General features: G+C 62.7%; 1 protein-coding gene across 3 annotated transcripts in view; it reads left to right on the top strand.

Annotated features, from left to right (window-relative positions):
* Nucleotides 1–17,650, top strand: part of HDLBP (high density lipoprotein binding protein) — a 57,658-nt gene extending 40,008 nt beyond the window's left edge. For all 3 annotated transcript variants that reach the window (XM_069583252.1, XM_069583263.1, XM_069583244.1), the window contains exons 6-28: nt 702–908; nt 1,209–1,424; nt 1,845–2,051; nt 2,175–2,282; nt 2,990–3,094; nt 3,370–3,448; nt 4,693–4,832; nt 5,478–5,582; nt 5,704–5,817; nt 6,557–6,643; nt 6,768–6,899; nt 8,982–9,200; nt 11,524–11,745; nt 11,833–12,051; nt 12,451–12,589; nt 13,476–13,630; nt 14,343–14,447; nt 14,616–14,750; nt 15,655–15,798; nt 16,368–16,553; nt 16,847–16,963; nt 17,065–17,193; nt 17,283–17,650. In XM_069583252.1, coding sequence (XP_069439353.1) covers nt 702–908; nt 1,209–1,424; nt 1,845–2,051; nt 2,175–2,282; nt 2,990–3,094; nt 3,370–3,448; nt 4,693–4,832; nt 5,478–5,582; nt 5,704–5,817; nt 6,557–6,643; nt 6,768–6,899; nt 8,982–9,200; nt 11,524–11,745; nt 11,833–12,051; nt 12,451–12,589; nt 13,476–13,630; nt 14,343–14,447; nt 14,616–14,750; nt 15,655–15,798; nt 16,368–16,553; nt 16,847–16,963; nt 17,065–17,193; nt 17,283–17,369 — 3,357 coding nt within the window. In that variant the 3' untranslated portion in view covers nt 17,370–17,650. The remainder of the gene's footprint in view (nt 1–701; nt 909–1,208; nt 1,425–1,844; nt 2,052–2,174; nt 2,283–2,989; nt 3,095–3,369; nt 3,449–4,692; nt 4,833–5,477; nt 5,583–5,703; nt 5,818–6,556; nt 6,644–6,767; nt 6,900–8,981; nt 9,201–11,523; nt 11,746–11,832; nt 12,052–12,450; nt 12,590–13,475; nt 13,631–14,342; nt 14,448–14,615; nt 14,751–15,654; nt 15,799–16,367; nt 16,554–16,846; nt 16,964–17,064; nt 17,194–17,282) is intronic.
* Nucleotides 17,651–20,368: the final 2,718 nt, after the last annotated feature.

A 20,368-nucleotide genomic window follows, 5' to 3' on the forward strand; every position in this document is an offset into this window, starting at 1 on the left:
ACCCCTTTTCTGAGCTTGCTCACTCCGCTCCGAGATGCAGCCCCTGGAGTGGCGGGAGGCTGGCTGCTCTAGGGTTTCCTGCTGCTCTGGTGTCAGGAGCCCTACGCCGTGCTTTTCCTTTTTTCTTTTTCACAGTCCTCTTGATTGATGACTGGTTTCAGTACAGGTTGGGAAAGAGTGGCCACCTCTGTCTCCTGCCAGAGTTCCCCTGTGACCTCAGAAAGCTGCTGAACTTCTGGCAGTTTGAGGATTTCGATTGTGTTCATTTTCTTTCCCCACACGAGTTGTCTGTTTTAACTGGTTGTGAGAGAGAGGGAGGAAGAGCCCTGCATACCTACACGCCGGGCTCCTGTCTGACGGAGCGTCCTGCTGCAGAGACAGAATCCAGCCTGGCTAGTCAGCATGCGCCTGCCCTCTGGCTGCGTCCTGCCTATTGTGTGGCGCCACTGAGATGGGAACAGGCTCGGGGCTGGCCGGGTAGAGAACCGACAGCTAGAGCTGGGAGGCCGGTTGTGTTCACACTCCCTGGGGCCCGCTGCCCAGAGGTGACGCTTCAGCTGAGCCTGCTCTCAAGCAGGGCCTGGGGCCGGGGAGGCGGGAGGCGGTGGGACGGGCATCCCTGCACGGGCGAGTGTCGTGGAGAGCGGCTTTTCCGGAGCCTCCAAGTGGCTTCGTTTCCATTGGTCCTTTTCTTGCTGTAGGCTTCAGCAACCGTCGCCATTCCCAAAGAGCACCATCGCTTTGTAATTGGCAAAAATGGAGAGAAACTGCAAGACCTGGAGCTAAAAACTGCAACCAAGATCCAGATCCCGCGCCCGGATGATGCCAGCAATCAGATCAGAATCACGGGCACCAAGGAGGGCATTGAGAAGGCACGCCACGAGGTGCTGCTTATCTCTGCGGAGCAGGTGAGGCCAGCCTGTGCGTGCGGTGTGTGTGCATCGTGGTGTGGGTGTGATCCCACCAACCCCTGCCGGCTGCTCACGCCTGCCCTTCCCTCCTGTGTGCGTGTGGTGTGTGTGTGATCCCACCAACCCCTCGCCGGCTGCTCACGCCTGCCCTTCCCTCCTGTGTGCGTGTGGTATGTGTGTGATCCCACCAACCCCTCGCCGGCTGCTCACGCCTGCCCTTCCCTCCTGTGTGCGTTAGAGAGAGACCCCACCCCGTCCACCCCCAGGCGGGCCCTCATGTCTGCCCCTCCCACCCAGGACAAGCGTGCTGTGGAGCGGCTCGAGGTGGAGAAGGCCTTCCACCCCTTCATCGCAGGGCCTTACAACCGGCTGGTGAGCGAGATCATGCAGGAGACGGGGACGCGCATCAACATCCCGCCGCCCAGCGTCAGCCGCACCGAGATCGTCTTCACGGGCGAGAAGGAGCAGCTGGCCCAGGCCGTGGCTCGCGTCAAGAAGATTTACGAGGAGAAGGTAGCCGGCCAGGGAGGGAGGGGGACCAGCGCTGCCCTGGCCGTGGCCTTTTAGTGATGCCCCGGTTCCCAGGGCCGAGCCCCGCCTATGCTACCCTGCCCTGTGTGCAGCGGGCACCTTGTCCCCAGCTGACCAGGCCTCCGAGGGAGCGGGGAGCCTGAGACGGTGGGCTCTGGGGTCTGAAACTGGCTCCTTTCTTTGGAGACAGGACGTGGCCTGTTGGTTTCCGCCTGGTTGCTGTGGTTAGTCAGCTTGGCGTAAACTCTGCAGCCAGCCTCCCAAGGCGAGGCCCCGGGCAGTGACGAGCAGAGTTCCTGGGGGCGGGCTGGGCGTCACCTTCACGTGGGGCTCAGCCGCTGCACGCGGGGCCTGTGTCCTGTCCCTGCCCTCGACACCCTTGTGCACGGCGCTCCTCCTCAGAAAAAGAAGACCACGACCATCGCGGTGGAGGTGAAGAAGTCCCAGCACAAGTACGTCATCGGCCCCAAGGGCAACTCCCTGCAGGAGATCCTGGAGAGAACCGGGGTCTCCGTGGAGATCCCGCCCTCGGACAGCGCCTCTGAGACAGTGATACTACGCGGCGAGCCCGAGAAGCTGGGGCAGGCGCTGACTGAAGTCTATGCCAAGGTGACCTCCTGGGGGTCAGAGGACTGGGGCGGGGGGCAGGAGGCGCTCTCCCTGGCACGCCCCCAGCCTGGTGGGCACGGGAGCAGACTCCACAGAGCCATCCCTTGTTTCCTGGTTCCCTAGGCCAACAGCTTCACCGTCTCTGCGGTCTCTGCTCCCTCCTGGCTCCACCGCTTCATCATCGGCAAGAAAGGGCAGAACCTGGCCAGAATCACTCAGCAGATGCCAAAGGTGAGGGGCTGGGCTCTGCTGTGCTGGCGGATGGCCCGTCCCCTCTCCGGCACTCGTCCTGTCCTGAGGCTGCCTCTGAAGGCCGCTGGCGGGCTGTAGAGATGAGCTGCTGTGTGGTTGTCAGCTGGTCCATGGTCACCAGGGGGAGCAGAACATGTTTTTTTTCAAATATCCATGTTCCTTTGGGAGAGTGTCTCAAGAAGTATCTCATTTAGCTACGACACTGTTGTGATTTGTGAGCAGTTATGTCCGAGAAGCCTGTGGTGCAGAGCCGGCGCTTGGGCCGCGGAGGGAGCGGGGGAGGCCCCTCCCTCCCCCAGTGCCCAGAGGGGCCCCTCTTCCCCCAGTGCCCGGGGCGGCCCCTCCCTATCCCAGTGCCCAGTGCTCCGGGGGCTGCAGTAGGTCGAGCAACCCTGGCAGGGACCCTGTGCATGGTGTCTCGTTTCTGTTCTGCTCAGAGTCCTGGTTCCCGTGGGGTAGGGGGTGTGGGCAGTGCGGTTTGGGGTGCTTCTCAGTGGTTCTGGTGACATGCAGCGGGCCTCGCTGTTGGCACACGGTGGTTCCTGCCAAAGCCATGGTAGTCCCCACGTTCCCCCTCACCTGTTCTGGAGTCTGTGGGTGGGCCGTGGCCCCCGAGGGCAGCCTGGGCTCTGGAGGGGCTTCTGTGCCACGCTGTTCTCACGGATGGACGCGTGTTGGTGCGGCAGGTCCACATCGAGTTCACGGAGGGCGAGGACAGGATCACACTGGAAGGCCCCACGGAGGACGTCAGCGTGGCCCAGGAGCAGATCGAGGCCATGGTCAAGGACCTGGTAAGAGGTCCCCAGCCGCACCCCGAGCGCCGGCTGAGCGGGCACAGCCATCAAGGCCTCGGGGGGCCGGGGAGGGCCCGGAGTTCAGGACGGCCCAGGGAGAGGGCCCGCGCCCGGAAGGGAGGGTCTTTTGAGGGGCCTGCAGCTGAGGGAGCAGGGCAGTGGCAGCTGCTGGCCTCCAGACTTCGGTCATGGCGGCCTGCCTGTCTGTGGGGAGATCTGGGCGCATGTCGTGGACTCCAGTCTCCACAGCCTGCTCTGTGCACCCCCTGCAGATTAACCGGATGGATTACGTGGAGATCAACATCGACCACAAGTTCCACAGACACCTCATCGGGAAGAGCGGAGCCAACAGTGAGTGAGGGGGCGCTCCAGGTCGGAGGGTTCCCTGCAGAACCTTGGACAGGGCCCCCCAAGGCTGGCGCTGAAGGTGCACGGGCCGTGTCCTCGCGTTGAGCCAGGCCTGCTGGGCTGGGCTCTGCCTGCCAGAGCCCTCGCAGACGCCACTTGACCACATGCCTGCTGGGCGAGTGGCCTCAGCTGAGGACCGAGCCCTGAGTGGGCCAGCGGGGAGCCGCCGAGAGAGCGCTCTGCCCGCGTCCACAGGTGTCGGGCGTGGTTCAAAACCCAGGCCTCCCCTCAGTGTGACTGCGCAGCCCCACGGTGCTCTCCAGCCCTGAGCAGCCTGCCCCTGGCCATGACCCCTGCTGCAGGTGAAGGGGGGCACCCCGTGAGCCTGCGCTCCTGAGGTCCACCCTGTACGGTCCTTGCTTGCTCAGAGTCCGCAGGGGCGAGTCGTGGCTGCCTGGGCCTCGCGCTCAACTTCACAGAAGGTGGTGGCAGGTCCTGACGCTGACTCCTGGGTTCTGTACCCAGAAGGACAGGCCACTGTGGTGTCTGCTGTGCTTTCTCCTGGTTCACTTGCTCGCCTTGATTTTGTTTCATGTAAACTCTGCTGCTTGTCTGCTGTGTCCTTGGTTCTTGTCCTACAAAGACCAGCCTAGAGCAGCCCCGCCCCACAGAGACTGCCCCGAGCAGGCAGCTCCTGACTGTGTCCGTGTGTGCACAGCCCCTTCTTGGTGCCCCTCTGAGGAGCTCGGTTCCCCTTGACTATCCAGTGTGCAGAACGCTGACCCCATTTCCTGGTGGGCAAGCCTGGGCCTCTGTTGACAGGGGGTGACAGGAGGGCTGAACAATCCACTGGTTTTGCAGACAGTGAGGGGTGAAGTCTGTCTAGACAGCGTGGCCCCATGGGGCTCCATGGGGGTGCTCTTATTTTCAGGTACTGTGGACTCCTCTGGGTTACATGGCTTGTTTTTTACTGTCTTTTTTTGAGAGTGATTTTTTCTAAGCTGGAGCATGAGCTGCCACAGTGGTCTTGGTCCACATTAGCACCGCCCCAGCACGCCCAGCCCAGCCGTGTCTCGGGTGCTGGGCGGGGAGAGCTCTCAGGGAGGCACCAGCATGTGGTCCCTCTGGGTGGTGGCCAGCCGGGGCTCCTCGTGGGGCGCAGGAAGGCCTCTCGCCCTGCCTGTGGGTGGTGGCTTGGGTCGGGGCCAGGGTGGCTCTGCGCCCAGCGGTGTCTGCCATGTCCCCAGTAAACAGAATTAAGGACCAGTGCAAGGTGTCCGTGCGCATCCCGCCCGACAGCGAGAAGAGCAGCCTGATCCGCATCGAGGGTGACCCGCAGGGCGTGCGGCAGGCCAAGCGGGAGCTGCTGGAACTCGCCTCCCGCATGGTAAGCCTGGCTGGCCCGCGCTGCGCCCCTGCAGCGGGTCCGCGGCCTTCCCCAACGTAGCGCCCGACGGCAGGGCTCTGCTGGCACCCTGGTGGTTCCCACGTGCAGCTGTGGTCGAGGCTCACGGCCTGTGTTGTCTGCACAGCGGGCGGGGGGGCACGTCTCTCCTCTCCTCCAGACCAAGCTGCGGCCTGCACGCGGGAGCAGACAGGTGTCTGCCTGCTCTGCATGTCTCATCTGCAGCCCCTGGCGTTGTGGACAGGGCTCCCTGGCTGCTCGCGTGTCCCCGCGTCCCAGCTCTGCTCGCTGCTCTGTGCAGTATCTCCCCTGATGGGGGAGCCTGCCCCGAGAGGAGGCTGTGGGCCGCGGGGCTTGCAGCCTCTCCTGTGGCCGTCCACGCAGGGGAGCGTCTGAGCCACTCTCTGCAGGAGGCCTGGTTCCTGACCGCAGGCAGACGTGCTGGATGAGCGCTGCGGGCGCTACCGGGTCGAGGGCCCTGCTCAGCTTCGCGTCATGCTTTGCTCCCACAGGAGTGTGCGGCGTGGCCGCTGGTGGAGACCACGGGCGCGCTGTAGGGGCGCTCTGCCCGGGGCGACGCCTGGGGCTGCACCTGGTCCCCCTCAGTGTACTCTGTTGTGTTTTTAGGAAAATGAGCGTACCAAGGATCTAATCATTGAGCAGAGATTTCATCGCACAATCATCGGGCAGAAGGGTGAACGGATCCGTGAAATTCGGGACAAATTCCCAGAGGTAAAGCGTCCCCAGCGGCACCCTTCACCGCCGTCTCATCAGCAGTTGGAAAAGGGGTTCAGTGTTGTGAGGTCCAGTCCCTGTTGATTATCGAACTTGATCTTCCGATTATTTGTTCTAGGTTATCATCAACTTTCCAGACCCAGCACAAAAAAGCGATATTGTTCAGCTCCGAGGGCCCAAGAACGAGGTGGAGAAATGCACGAAGTACATGCAGAAGATGGTGGCCGACCTGGTGAGGGGCACTGCCGCCTTCTGTCGGAACAGCGTGAGGGCGATGTGGGGCTGAGCCCACTTCAGGGAGCACTCTTGGGCACCGGGGTGGCCCGCCCTCAGCGTTCAGACCGGCAGAAAGGGCTGTGACCTCCGTGTCCAGTGGGGGACCACCTTGCCGTGCAGGTTGCTTTGTTTCCTGGGGGGTCCTCAGATACCTCGTGAGAGAAACTTTCCCACCCAGTAAGCAGAGGGGTCTGCTGAGTTGCATGAGGCATCATTTACTGATTGGTCGTTTTTCTCGAAACTTGGAACGTGAAGAAGTGGTTTGGAAAGTGGTGAGGCGGCGGGTGGCCAGTGCCCGGGGGCTTCCCGGCGGTTTTCTGGGACTTGGCCTCACCCCCTCAGGAGGCACTGCCGGGTGGTGGGTCCCGCGACCCTCCTCCATGTGTGCTGCGCTCACGCACACCCAGGCTGGAGCTGTGGCCTCTGGGCGTGTCCAGGCTGTGAGCCACAGGTGTGAGGCACCTTCCCGGGGGATGGGGGCCTCTGTCCGGGCCCTGCGGCCGCCAGACAGGCACACTGGTCAGTCAGTCGGCTGTGGGCTCAGTTGCCTCCGGGCTCCTGGCAGACTCTGGGGTCAGACAGGGAGGGGAGTGGGCCCCGGCCTGTCTGCGTCACAGGAGCCCGTCCTCTGGTCTGGCCTTTGGGCCTGGGAGGGTCTTTTCACTCAACTCACTGTGCCATCCTTGGTTTTTAAGGTGGAAAACAGCTACTCGATTTCTGTTCCGATCTTCAAGCAGTTCCACAAGAACATCATCGGGAAGGGAGGCGCAAACATTAAAAAGGTGACCGCTGGCACGTCTCCCCTCACCTCGCCTCTGCCCGCCCTGCCCCGAGCTGGCCTAGCTTTAATGCAGGGGTGGGGCGGGGAGGTTGTCGTCAGCTCCTCACAGGCCTCTCTCCTTGCAGATTCGGGAAGAAAGCAACACCAAAATTGACCTTCCAGCAGAGAACAGCAACTCGGAGACCATCGTCATCACTGGCAAGCGGGCCAACTGCGAGGCTGCCCGCAGCCGCATCCTGTCCATCCAGAAGGACCTGGTAAGGGGCGGGGCGGGTGGGCCAGCAGCCTGGCGCCTGTCCCCGGCCCCGGGAAACCCACACTTTCTTTCTCTTTGGGGGTTTTTTGAGAGAGTAAAAGGCAAGCAATGGCCGGCGTAGAGAGTGCAGCTTGTGTTGCAGCGTGTGACTGCTCTCAGGGCTCCCCGCCGCAGCACCCTTGTGGGTCCCGTGCAGGCGCAGTCCTTCTCCACGCACCCGTGCCCCCCGCGCCCCGTTCTCTTGGCGACGCCCGGCAGCGTGCTGGGGGCTGCTGCTGACTCTCGGCTCGGTGCCAGCTGTCTCATTTCCTTTGGCCCTCTTTTGACCGGGGTTTCGTGGCTCCATTTCCCTGCTTTGGGCCTGTGACCAGGGTTTCGTGGCTTCGTTTACCCCTTTGGGCCTGTGACCAGGCTTTCGTGGCTCCACCCCCGCTTTGGGCCTGTGACCCGTGTTTCGTGGCTCCGTTTCCCCCTTTGGGCCTGTCTGTTTCCCTGTTTGACGTCAGGGGCTGCTCCAGGGGTTGGGGCATCTGGCTGGCTCAGTGCTGCTTGGAATGCAGGGTAAGGGCCTGAGAACGGTGGGCCCGCAGCCGCTGTGCTGTTCACACATTGCAAGCCCCACACGCTTCCTTAACCTTTTGTGTTTAAATGTCCAGTTATCTTTTAGAAGGTTCAAACAAGAAGAAAAGGTCAGGCCACACGTACTTAGCACGCACACGAGGCTTCTGCGCCAGCCGTTCGTGCCTCCCTCCCCAGCCCATGCAGCCCCTGGCCCGTCGCTGGCCCCACGGTTGGCCTTTGCAGACTGTCATGTAGCTGGAGTGGCGTGTGGTCCTTTCTCACTTGGTGATGAGATGGGTTGCGTGTTGTGAGGAGGGCGTGTTTCTGTAAGGGGCATCCTCCGCAGCGGCTGCACCACCTCACGTCCCCAGCAGCCTCCACACCTCGGGCTGCTGGGTTTCGCTCTGCCCTTTGCCTGCGTGTCTCCTGTGTGGTCCACGAGACAGCTGGTGTGTCACCCTGCCAGTTTGCTCTTCTGGCTTGTCTGATGGTGACGCCAGTCTTCTAGCAAGTTCTGATGCGTCTTAGTGTCATTTCACTTATGGCTCTCTGCTTGGAGTTCCTCAGACTTCTTGTATATATGAGTTTAGAGTTGTCCTGAAATGTGCAAAGATCTGGGGACTTCCCTGGCGGCGCTAAGACCGCACGTCAAGCAGAGAGGGGGCAGGGCCGGTCCTTCGGGGGGGCACTGTTGATAAGCTCCCACATGCTGAGCAGGATGGCCAAAAAAGAAAATCCAGCCAAAGAAACAAATAGCTCCTAGTGTTTATGCCACTTTCCATATGTCGTCCTCACCGCTTAAGTTCAGTTTCAGCCCTTTGTTGTTGTGCCTGACACGGTCAGCCTTGCCTTTGGCTTCTGGGCCATGTGCAGTGTAGTGCAAACACCTGCTTCAGGGTCCTGGGCCGCTGGCTCTCACGTCTGCCTCGTCTCGGGCTGTTTTCCGTCATTCGTTCCCATGATGGCGCGTGTTTTCTCATTTCTTTGCATGCCCCGTTTTTCTGCTTGTTCTGTTTGTTTTTATCGGATGCCAAATGTTATGAAGTGTACTTTGGTGTATAGTAGGTATTTTCTGCGTTTCTGTAATGGATCTTCAAGCTTTGTTATTTCACAGCACTTTGCTCCTTTTGGGCTTGCTGTTTAGACTTGTCAGGTGGGGTCACAGTGCTGAGTCGAGAGCCAGTGGCTTCTGCAGCGCAGCCAGGCTCCCTGCACATCCCGCCATGAGCCTGCAGTACTCTGGCTGCCCGCCCCCTGAGCGTCCCGCCGTGAGCCTGCGGCGCTCCCTGGACGGTCGGCGCTGCGTCCTTGGTGTGGGACTTGGCCGGGAGCAGGGCCAGGTGCGGCCTGCTGGCTCCGCCTCCAGCATCTCGCCACTGTGCCCGGTGAAGGAGGGAGCAGTCCCGCCTTGACTCAGGGTGGGGTCCTGGCTTACAGGGCACTTGGGCAGGCTGGCCCTGGGGCTCTGCAGCGGGCCTGCCCTTCTGGCCACACAGGCCTTCTCCCTCATGCTGGATTCCAGGCCAACATCGCCGAGGTGGAGGTATCCATCCCCGCACGACTGCACAACTCGCTCATTGGCACCAAGGGCCGCCTCATCCGCTCCATCATGGAGGAGTGCGGCGGGGTCCACATCCACTTCCCTGTGGAGGGCTCGGGCAGCGACACCGTGGTCATCAGGGGCCCGTCCTCGGACGTGGAGAAGGCCCGGAAGCAGCTGCTGCACCTGGCCGAGGAGAAGGTGAGCGCCGGTCGGGGTGGTCTGTGCTCACGTCCCGCTGGAGGCCCTGCACAGCCTGTCTCTGCGGCAGGTTAGAGCACATCTGTGCCCACGCGTGTGTCTCCTGAAGGGCCTCTCCAGGCCGGATACCTGCATGTTCAGTGGAGAAAATTAATTTGCTGCTGGGCTTGTTACGTGGGGCTTTTTCCTCCTAAGCATGCTTTGCATACAGGAAGTCTCCGTGCGTGGTTCTGGGTTAGCAGGCCTGCATTCGTGGGGACCCCCCACTCAGGAACGCCCTTTGACAGGCGCCGCTTCCCATGGGCCTCCACTGATCCAGTCGCTCCGCCCCTTTGTCACAGCGCCCCTGCGGCTGTTTCTGGCCTCCGCTGTCTCAGCGGCACGACGGGGTGGCTGCCGCGAGACAGCTCAGGGCCCTCAGCATTGTGCTTGTTGAAACTGCTCGGGCTCCTCCAGGCTCTCTGCCTCCCCATGTGCACTGGAGCCAGCCTGTCAGTCTCTTGGGGAAAGTCTGTCTTGGATCGCCGCTGGCGCTGTGTTGAGTCTGAAGATGAGATGCCGGAGGACTGCCACCCCGACAGTTTGGAGCCCTCCAGGGTTTACACCGCTTGGTTTTCACTGGCGCTTTGTCATTCTTAGCGTGACCGTCTGGTTCACCGTGTCTGGCTCGTGGCTTTTTGATTTTTAGTGAGGCTACGAATGGCACGGTTTCACCCGTCTCCATTTGTCGCGCATATAGGAGCAGGCGAGACCCTTGCGTTCGGGCCGTGCTTTTGGTCTACGGCCCGCTCATTAGTGGCAGCACCTTTCTTGTGGACTCTGGCGAGCTTTCTGTGTGACGCGCACCGTGTGTGGATGGGCAGCTGCAGCAGCTCTTTCTCGCTGGCACGTCGCCTGCGCGTCCTCTTTCGCGCTTCCTGTGTGCTGCTGGGCAGCGTGACGAGCAGACAGCCTGGCCGGCTGCGGCGCGGGGCGGGCTGGGTCTTTGGCAGCTCTTCCAGCTGAGGAAGTTCCCTTCTGTGCTGGGTTTGCAGAGAGTTTTTATCAGGAATAGGTGTGGGATCTGTTGAGATGCTTGCCTGGTTTTTCTTTCTCTAGTATAAATGCCAGGTTGATTTAGTGTTTGACCACCCTTGAAGTTTCTGGGGTGGGCCCACTTGGTAATGATGTATCCTTTTATCACATTGCAGGGATGGGCTTCCTGACTCGTTCAGTTCAGTTCAGTTTAGTCACTCAGTCGTGTCCGACTCTTTGCGACCCCATGAACATCAGCACGCCAAGCCTCCCTGTCCATCACCATCTCCCAGAGTTCACTCAGACTCACGTCCATTGAGTCCGTGCTGCCATCCAGCCATCTCATCCTCTGTCGTCCCCTTCTCTTCCTGCCCCCAATCCCTCCCAGCGTCAGAGTCTTTTCCAATGAGTCAACTCTTCTCATGAGGTGGCCAAAGTACTGGAGTTTCAGCTTTAGCATCATTCCTTCCAAAGAAATTCCAGGGCCGATCTCCTTCAGAATGGACTGGCTGGATCTCCTTGCAGTCCAAGGGACTCTCAAGAGTCTTCTCCAACACCACAGTTCTAAAGGAACCAGTCTGTTGTTCCATGTCCAGTTTTAACTGTTGCTTCCTGACCTGCATATAGGTTTCTCAAGAGGCAGGTCAGGTGGTCTGGTATTCCCATCTCTCTCAGAATTTTCCAGTTTTTTAGTTTTTTTAAATGCTGCTGTTTGAGTGTCTGAAAAGTTGAAGATTTTCAGTGGTGTTTGTGAAACCAGCACTTACAGATAACAATTCAGTTATTTGATGTTCAGCTTGGGGGCTGGTCTCACAACAAGAGAAAGGAGAGAGTGCCCAGTGTGGGCTTGTCTGCCTGGGGGGTGTACCCTTGAGTTCTGCAGACCCCCTGCCAGAGGATCGCTCAGCGAGGTCACTGGGCTGGGGCCTCTGCTGGGCTCCGGTTTCATGGTCAGATACGGCCTTGGTTGGCTTGGCAGTCTCTGACCTGGGGGCATGGGTCACCTGGAGCCCTGGAGTGAGCACTGGGCAAGGCACTGTCCCCGGGGCCAGGCGGCGTGGGGGTGCCCAGGCCTGGAGAGGTGGGAACAGCTTACAGAGGCGCAGGCTGCTGTCGGGGGCAGGACTGGGGTTCTCGTTCATGGCGGGAAGGGAATGCACGTGCTGCCTGGTCTGGGTGTCCATGGTGAGATCCGAACAGCCCCGTTTGGAAGGTCGTTGGTGGCAGTGTGAGGAGAACTTCCTCATCCCGCTGTCCCGGGGGCCGCATAGGTGGCGCCAGGCCAACGAAGCTGGATTGGTTTCTGCAGCAAACCAAGAGCTTCACAGTTGACATCCGCGCCAAGCCTGAGTATCACAAGTTCCTCATCGGCAAAGGGGGCGGGAAAATCCGCAAGGTGCGGGACAGCACCGGGGCGCGCATCGTCTTCCCGGCGGCCGAGGACCGCGAGCAGGACCTGATCACCATCATCGGGAAGGAGGATGCCGTCAGGGAGGCCCAGCGGGAGCTGGAGGCGCTCATCCAGAACCTGGTGAGCCGGGCGGGCGGGCGGCGCTGGCCCTGGGCTGCGGGAGGCGGGCGAGCAGGGGCTCCTGCTGAACCCTTCTCAACCCCCCAGGACAACGTGGTTGAAGACTGCATGCTGGTGGACCCCAAGCACCACCGCCACTTCGTCATCCGGAGAGGTCAGGTGCTGCGGGAGATCGCCGAGGAGTATGGCGGGGTGATGGTCAGCTTCCCGCGCTCCGGCACGCAGAGTGACAAGGTCACCCTCAAGGGCGCCAAGGACTGCGTGGAGGCGGCCAAGAAGCGCATCCAGGAGATCATCGAGGACCTGGTGGGCCCCGGGTGGCGGGCCTGGGCTGGCAGGTGGTGGCTCCCTGCCGACAGCAGTGGGGACCTGGTGGGCCCCGGGTGGCGGGCCTGGGCCAGCAGGCGGCGACTCCCTGCTGACAACAGAGGGCTTCGCAGGCCCAGCCCCCACCTGCGCCGCCCCCCCCCCCCCCCCCCGCTCCCCCACCCCCCGGTGGGGAGCCAGACCCGGGGGAAAGGCGCAGCAGGGCAGACCGCGCGCAGCCTCTGAGGGTCCCTGCCTCTGAGGGTCCCTGGCGGGGCGGCGGGGCGGGGGCACTGCGACCAGTGGCCTTGGGGGGCATAGGCAGAAGTGGTGTGGACGTGAACTTGGCCGAGCGGCCGACCTTGGCTTCACTTGTCTTTCTGCTCTGTCTCCTCCCAGGAGGCCCAGGTGACCATGGAGTGCGCCATACCCCAGAAGTTCCACCGGTCGGTCATGGGCCCCAAAGGCTCCAAGATCCAGCAGATCACCCGGGACTATAACGTCCAAATCAAATTCCCAGACAGAGAGGAGAACCCAGGTGGGTCCTGGCTGGGGTAGGTGGGGGCTGTCGGCTGTCCAGGGGCTTCCAGAGACTCGGGGTCGCTCTGGTCTGTCGGAGTAGGCTGTGTCCTGGTTGCAGGAAGATGAAGGCCCTTCGGATGTCCTCAGGGTTCCCAGCGGCTAGTGACCTGGCCAGGGAGAGCTGAGTGCTGGTAGCCTCCCATGCGGGAGGAAGTGAATCTCCTATCTTCCTGAGAAGCGATTGGGCTACAAGTTCAACCATCTTTCTCGCATTTATCTTTCACACTCGAACGTTTACTCTCCAACTTTGAAACAACTTCACATTAAAGAATTGGAGGGGATGACGTAGAGATAGATCTGCATTCACCGCCTGGCTTACACACAGCATGCTGTTCTTCCTGAGTCATTTGAGTGCCCGCTCCAGGCCCACGCCTCACCCACGTGGCTTCCTTGCGAGGACGAGGCCTTTCAGGGGCATCAGGGTGCCTGGCTCGTGCGGCCTGTGCGCTCGGAGCCGTATGCCCCTGTGTCCTCTCGCAGGCTTGCCCCAGTCCCGCCCGGTCGCGGCTGCCTGGGGCGGTGCGTCTGTGTTCTCTCTCCTGGACGCTGTCTTGCTCCGTGAGTGTTCTTCGGCCTGGTTCTTGTGTGGCCCGACTGGACCACGCCAGCCGCTTTCAGCCCCAGCATGCTTCCACTTTGCTTGCTGTGCCATGTTCTCAAGCCACCTCCTCCCGGCGGTGGTCTCCTCCCTTCTCGGGCACGGCGGGTCCTGCCCCGCCCCCCCCTGCAGCCCCTGAGGCAGGTGTGGAGGCCTGGCCCCCCCCCCCCCCATCCTCCCGAGGCGCCTCGGGGGTTCTGGGCCCTGGGTGCGCGCGGCCTGAGCTGCCCCTCTGTGTCCCCAGGGCACAGTGTGGAGCCTGCTGTCCACGAGAACGGTGAGGACGCCTCGGAGGGGAGAGAGGGCAAGGAGGCCGAGCCTGGCTCCCCCAGGAGGTGCGACATCATCCTCATTTCCGGCCGGAAGGAGAAGTGCGAGGCAGCCAAGGAAGCCCTGGAGGTGGGCTTGGACCCCACCCAGCCCCCACCCCCCACCCCGGCCCTCAGCAGGGAGCGGGTGCAGATCTGAGACCTGAGCACCGGGGCTCGCATTAGGGGCAGAGCTGCCGGCCTGGAGCCATGGACAGGCAGAGCTGGTGGGGCTCGGGCACCGCCCTGCCCCCCGGCCCCCTGTGTGCAGGGTCCCGAGGAGCAGCACTCAGCCCCACCGCAGCAGGCAGGATGGGGGTCCTGTCGTGATGCAGGAGCAAGCGGGAGACAGACGGGTCCCAAGGCGAGCAGGCTACAGAGACGACAGGGGCCGTCAGCGCCGCCCCAGGAGGGGGCCATGGTCCCGGGCGGAGTCCTGTCGCTCTGACCTCTAGGGTCTCTGAGGCCAGGATTGGGGTGCGCGTCTGCGTGGCCCCCGCCCCTCTGTGGGCTCCTAGACCCCAAGGCCCTGGGCTTGCACAGCTCTGCTCCTCCTAGGGGCTTTCTCCTGTCCCCTCATGTGGAGAGTGGCGCTCTGCCCAGCTGGGGCAGCATGGAAGGTTCTAGAGGGCACCTCATCCCCACAGGCTCTTGCCCTGTGTCCCTGGAAGCTGGGCAGCATGGAAGGTTCTAGAGAGCATGCCATCCCATGGGGTCTTCCCCTGTGCCCCTGGAAGGCCCGCTGCTGAGCCCACGAGCTTCCTACCCCCACCTTCAGGCCTGACCCCAGCCCTGTCCTGCAGGCGCTGGTTCCTGTCACCATTGAAGTGGAGGTGCCCTTTGACCTTCACCGCTACATCATCGGCCAGAAGGGAAGTGGGATACGCAAGATGATGGACGAGTTTGAGGTAAAGCGGCTCTGCGGGACGTCTTCCCAGAGGCCGGGTGCTGGGAGGGGGTGCCGTGCTCCTGCCTGCTCCGTGAGCCGAGCCCTTCCCCACACCCTCCCCGCCCCGAGGCCGAGCTGTGTCCCCATGGATGCCCTCTGCAGCAGGCCTGCCTCCGTCTCCATGCAGGTGAACATTCACGTCCCGGCGCCTGAGCTGCAGTCTGACATCATCGCCATCACAGGCCTGGCTGCGAACCTGGACCGGGCCAAGGCAGGGCTGCTGGAGCGGGTGAAGGAGCTGCAGGCTGAGCAGGAGGACCGGGTAAGGGCCGGGCGTCCTGGGGCCGAGCCCCTCAGCACCCAGGCCGCCCCTCAGCCAGGGGGTCGGGTGGCAGAGACGGTGCCGCTGACCCTGCGTCGCAGCCCAGGGTCCCGCGAGCCGGGAGCTCCTATTGGGGGTGGTGTCGGGGGCCTGGCGTTCTTTTACGAAGACAGGAACAGCTGGCCTTTGTGTCATTATCTGTGTCTTAAATAAATATGAAGACCTTTACCAGCCTTCCAGGGAGGGTTCAGCTGGGAAGGCCTGGGGGCCAGTGCCAGAAGAGACCCCCAGCGTGTGCCCATGGTCCCGGGCAGGCCCCGCCAGCACCCTGGGTGCTCTGTCCTTGCCGACGGGGACACGAGAAGCCGCCGTGCCTCTGGAGCTGGCCTGACGCAGGGCGGGCACTGTGCAACCCGAAGCCCCTTGCGGATAGTATGGGGGTGACAGGAGCTCACACGCCTCAGGTCGGCCTTGAACACAGTGCCGGCCTTGGGGTCCCCTCTCTGCCCAGGGTCCAGCCTGAGCCTCTGGCTGTGGATGTCCTTTCACATTTTTGTTCCCTTTTGTGGGTCTGCTGTTCTTGTTTGGTTGGGGATTTGGCCCGCCACCCTGAAAGTCCAGCTCTCTGCACACTCGCTCGTCCGTCTGTGTCTCAAGCTCAGGAGGTGGAGCCGGGCGGGCTCTGTGCCCTGTCCGCCTGAAGGCCTGTGCTCACAGTAGCGGCGTCCTCGGGCCCTTGGTTTGGTTGCTGGGGGCAGGCCGCAGAGCTCAGCTGCAAAGCCGGGCCTCGTTCTTGGTGCAGAGTGACGCGATGCCCGCGGGCAGAGGATGGAGGGGCGCGGCGGCGATGGTGAGAGCCGGGTTGGAAGCGCTCCTGCCTCACTGTGCCTTGTCTCGTTGGCAGGCTTTACGGAGCTTTAAGCTGAGTGTCACTGTGGACCCTAAATACCACCCCAAGATCATCGGGAGGAAGGGGGCGGTGATCACCCAGATCCGCCTGGAACACGACGTGAACATCCAGTTTCCTGATAAGGACGACGGGAGCCAGGTAGGGGGCCAGGGGCCTGCCCTGCTGTGGCCTGGCGTCTGCTCTCTCCTGGGCAGCTTTCAGTTCCTGCTCCTGTCTAGCACCCGGATGTTCATTGTTGTGCTCGGGTCCTTGGCATTGCGGCATGTCCTCCGGGTTGTAGTATTTTGTCCTGTTCTGAGGGTCAGGGCCTCGAGTTGGAGTTTCTTGTCTCCTCCTTTTTGCTTTGAGTCCCCCCTTCCTCTGCTGGTATTTTCGGGTCTGGCGTCTCAGCATTTGCTGAGGGTGGGGTGCCAGCCGCAGCGTCTGTGCCTTCTCTCCAGACCTCAGTCTCTAGCGGGAGGGCCTTCCCTGCGCCCTGGCCATCCGGCGTCTGCTCGTCTGTGCCCATGCCCTCAGCCCGTGGTGGCGACTGTCCTCGGGGAGGTGGGGGTGCTGCCAGCCTGCTGGGCCGCCAGTCTCCCCGTCAGGCACAGTGTCCGCGCTTGGCCCTCAGCCCGCCGTGAGCAGCTGCTCCTTGTGGCGCCTGCCCCTGGTGCTCACGGTCAGGTGTCCCTAGGGTGCCTTCTTCTGACCGGATCCTCTCTCAGCCCCAGGACCAAATCACCATCACAGGCTACGAGAAGAACACGGAGGCTGCCCGGGACGCCATCCTGAAGATCGTGGGTGAGCTTGAACAGATGGTTTCTGAGGACGTCCCGCTAGACCACCGCGTTCACGCCCGCATCATCGGTGCCCGTGGCAAAGCCATCCGCAAAATCATGGATGAGTTCAAGGTGAGTCCCCAAGCTGAGCCTGGAGTGCGGCTCGCCCTCAGAGCAGGTGGGGGGATGGGCTGCATACCCCAAACCGTCGGAGACCCGAGGCTCAGGTGGTGAGGTGCTATGGGCTCACAGCGGGGACTGCTGACACTGCTGGGCAGTGCGTGGCGGGCAGCTCTGTGTCCAGAGGAGCGTGAGCTCTGAACACCAGGCACGCACGGGGCGAGGGGACCCCCACTAGAAGAGGGCCGTTGGCACACGCACAGCGGGGCCCTGGCCCACCCAGGCTCTGTGTGGACTCCTTCCAGGTGGACATCCGCTTCCCGCAGAGTGGGGCACCCGACCCCAACTGTGTGACTGTGACGGGGCTCCCGGAGAACGTGGAGGAAGCCATCGACCACATCCTCAACCTGGAGGAGGAATACGTGAGTCCTGCAGGGGCAGCTGGCCCCAACAGGCCAGGGTGATGGGCCCCCGGGCCGGGGCAGGCTCCCCTGCAGCAGACTGACGCCGCCTGTGCCCACAGCTGGCCGACGTGGTGGACAGCGAGGCGCTGCAACTGTACATGAAGCCCCCTGCCCACGAGGAGTCCAAGGCGCCGTCCAAGGGCTTTGTCGTTCGCGACGCCCCCTGGACTGCCAGCAGCAGCGAGAAGGTGAGGCCTTGCCCCCGGCGTCCCGTGCTCATGCTGTCCCGGGTGCTGCCGTGGGGTGGCAGTCCCTGAAGCCGCGTGCTCCCCCACAGGCTCCCGACATGAGCAGCTCCGAGGAGTTCCCCAGCTTCGGGGCTCAGGTGGCCCCCAAGACCCTCCCGTGGGGCCCCAAGCGATAATGGCCGAGGAGCAGCACCCGCCCCGCGAGGGTCCGTCTCTGACCCGGCGGCTGGACCCTGCGCACGTGTCGATCCCGCCCGCCCTGAGGTCTCCCAGCGAAGCCGGCAGCCCCGGCCCGGCCCTGCGCTCGGCACCTCGTGAACACTAAGGAGGCCGTGGTTCGGAGTCACCCCGCCCGCCGGCCAAGCTCCCGCCTGCCGGGAGAGCCCGCAGCTGCGGCCGCACCTGCTTCCTGTCATGACCTCAGGAAATAAATTTCCTTGACTTTATAAAAGCCAAACGTTTGCCCTCGTCCTTTCCCTCTTCCCTCTCCCCTGCCTGGCGCAGACGCCCTCCTGGAGGACCACCTGCTGCTTCAGCTGCTGGAAAGCCCACTGACCCCGGCCCCGGGGTCGGGGGGAGGCCCCGCGTGCTCACTGGCCCAAGTGAGAGCCCAGGGCCGTCGGAGGACCAGAAGGCCGGTGGGGGGTTGGCTCTCAGACGGCCTGGCCTCCGCGTCGGGCCTCCACCCCAGACCACCCAGCCCCACAGGCAGAGCTGAGGCCGCCGGGCAGGGCTCTGAGGAACGCAGGTGGGGGTGAGGGAGCTGGGTGCCCCGCTCCTCCACTGAGGCCCCCCCTCCCCGCAGCAGGCCTGCTTGTTCTGCACCACCTTCAGCGCCCACCAGCCCCCCCCCCGGCCCCCCGGCCCCCCGGGCTCTGCTGTTCCCTGCGGCCGCGGGGCCACGTCCTCCCCAACCCCCGCAGTCCAGAATGGGGAGTGCACAGGCCGCCCCCAAGCGCCCTCAGACGCATGTACCAGAGGTAAGCAGTTGGCCCTGGGGTGCAGAGGTTGTCCCAGCCAGCAGAGGACTGGATCCCTCTCAGGAGTCTGGTGGGGTGGTCTGGGCGGCGGCCCCAGGTCTCCGCAGGGCAGGGTACTTGAAGGGGAACGTGGGGCCCTGGGCTGGCTGTCCCCTGGAGGTGATGGGCCACTGAGTTGTCCGGTTCCTGGTCCCCTACCTCCTGGAGAAGCTGACCGTGTCCTCGGGAGAGTCACCACTGCTTAGCCCACCTTCTCCCCCACCCCCACCCCACAGGAGGTTTTTCTCTCAGTTTATTAACTCAGGCTCAGGCATCTTGACTGCGATTCCTGAACAGACCGAGTAGCCTCCCCACTGCAAGTCCCCACTGGCCCACGCGGCCTTGAACATGCCCGTCCGTAGGCGGGGCTGGCGGGCCGTGTGTGCGGCCCCAGACGAGGTGGAGCCGACAGCTGGGGAAGACGGAAGGGTGCCCTCCTGCCTCCTCAGGGGGGCCTGTGCCTGAGAGCCTCTCCGCTGTCCGTAGGGTCTCGAGGCCTCTCAGTCAGCTCCTGCCCGCTGCCGCTCTGACTCCCGGGGAGTCTGCCCACAGCTCCCTGCGTCCTTCCTGCAAGGTCCTCTGCCGCCTCCACCCTGCCCTCCCCAAAGGGACCTTTTTAAATTCCCATGAGAGACTTCGCACATGTGCGCTCGTTGCGAACCCCAGCCTTCACTGTGTCTGTGCTGGTGGTGGTTGAAGGTCATGGGGTGACTGCCCCGGCCTGTGCCCTGCGGCCTCCGGGGCTGCAAGCACCTGACGGCCCGGGGCGTGTCTGTCTCCTCTTCGGATGTGTTCCGTGTCACATGTGTCCGTAGCTACCATCCATCCCTTGGCCTTAACTTTGAAATCTGGAGATTATATGCAAACATATGTGAAGGCTCGTGAATATGGATGACACTGGAATTTTATAAATTCTAAAATAAAACCCAAACTGGATACAGTGTGCTGAGACTCGTCTTATCACACGCTGCCGAGCTCAGTCTCAGGGAACCAGGCGTGTGTGGCGTGCTCTGAAGGGTCACTGGGCACCCACAGATGCTTGGTGCGGCCCCCCAGCTGGCACAGGGTTCTCAGCCCTGAATCCACAGCCTCACAGGAGCCAGGGCGCTGGGAGGCGTCACTGGTGGGGGCAGACGGTGACCCGACACCTTCCAGGGCACCAGGGGGCGGGACGAGAGTTTGATGGCAGCCACGCAGGATGGCCCAGTGGTCTTCGTCTGGGGCACCACAGCAGTGCTGCCGGGAAGGCTCATGGTGGTGTGCCCCATGGAAGAGGCCACACCTGGGGGTCCCGCCCCTGAGGCCAGGGTGTGACCGCTCCGAGCGGGAGAGGAAGGCGGCGCGGGCAGGCCCTGCCAGGCACCGCATCGCACTGACCAGGGCTGTGTCTTTGCATAGACGCTGGTCATGCTGGTGTGCTCACTTCATGCAAGCCCAGGGTTTCTTATGTCTCCATAAGTTTGCTCTTAAAAGTCTGAAACAACAAAGTCAACCAGCTGGGAGGAAACACCTGTGGATCTTGTAACAAGGACACGGTGCGCACAGCCCCACCGCCCACAAGCAGGACGGCTCATTTTCTGGACGGTGGGTGAGCAGGCAGCTGCCCCTCAGTCTCAACCCCCCCCCCCGGTCAAGAAATCCTTGGTGCTCCCTGAGGCCCGGATCTGTGGGTTTTATAAAGGCGTCGACTGGCAGTTCTGGGGAGAAGCTTGGCGGACTGCAGTGCATCCAAGCAGTTTAAAAACCACGTGTTCTTTTTGACCGTGCTGTGCACCTCAAGGAGCGCTCCCGAGGGAGTCAAAAGTGGGCACTGTCTCCTGGCGTCTATGCCGCGGGGCTTGCAGCCACAGAGCAGAGGACAGGGAGCAGCCGGCGAGGCTGGGGGTGCTGTGTGGTCGGAGCTCAGAGGAGGCAGACACAGGGCGCTCACAAAGGCGGGCGGTGGGTGACGTCCAGCTGCAGGCACCGTGGAGCTCCCTGCCCTGAAGATGGCCCCATGCAGACAGACGGGAAGGCTCGGAGAAGGAGAGCCGCCAAGTGTCACAGGAGTGAATGTCCTTTCCTCCGCTTGCTTCAAAGTTCAGTCTCCCTCCAAACCTTCCCCATTGAGGCACTCGCCACCCTGAGGCTGCTGCTGGCCCCAGGCTTGTGGGAGC

This window comes from Ovis canadensis, chromosome 1 (genome assembly GCF_042477335.2).
Source record: "Ovis canadensis isolate MfBH-ARS-UI-01 breed Bighorn chromosome 1, ARS-UI_OviCan_v2, whole genome shotgun sequence".
NCBI classification, from domain to species: domain Eukaryota; kingdom Metazoa; phylum Chordata; class Mammalia; order Artiodactyla; family Bovidae; genus Ovis; species Ovis canadensis.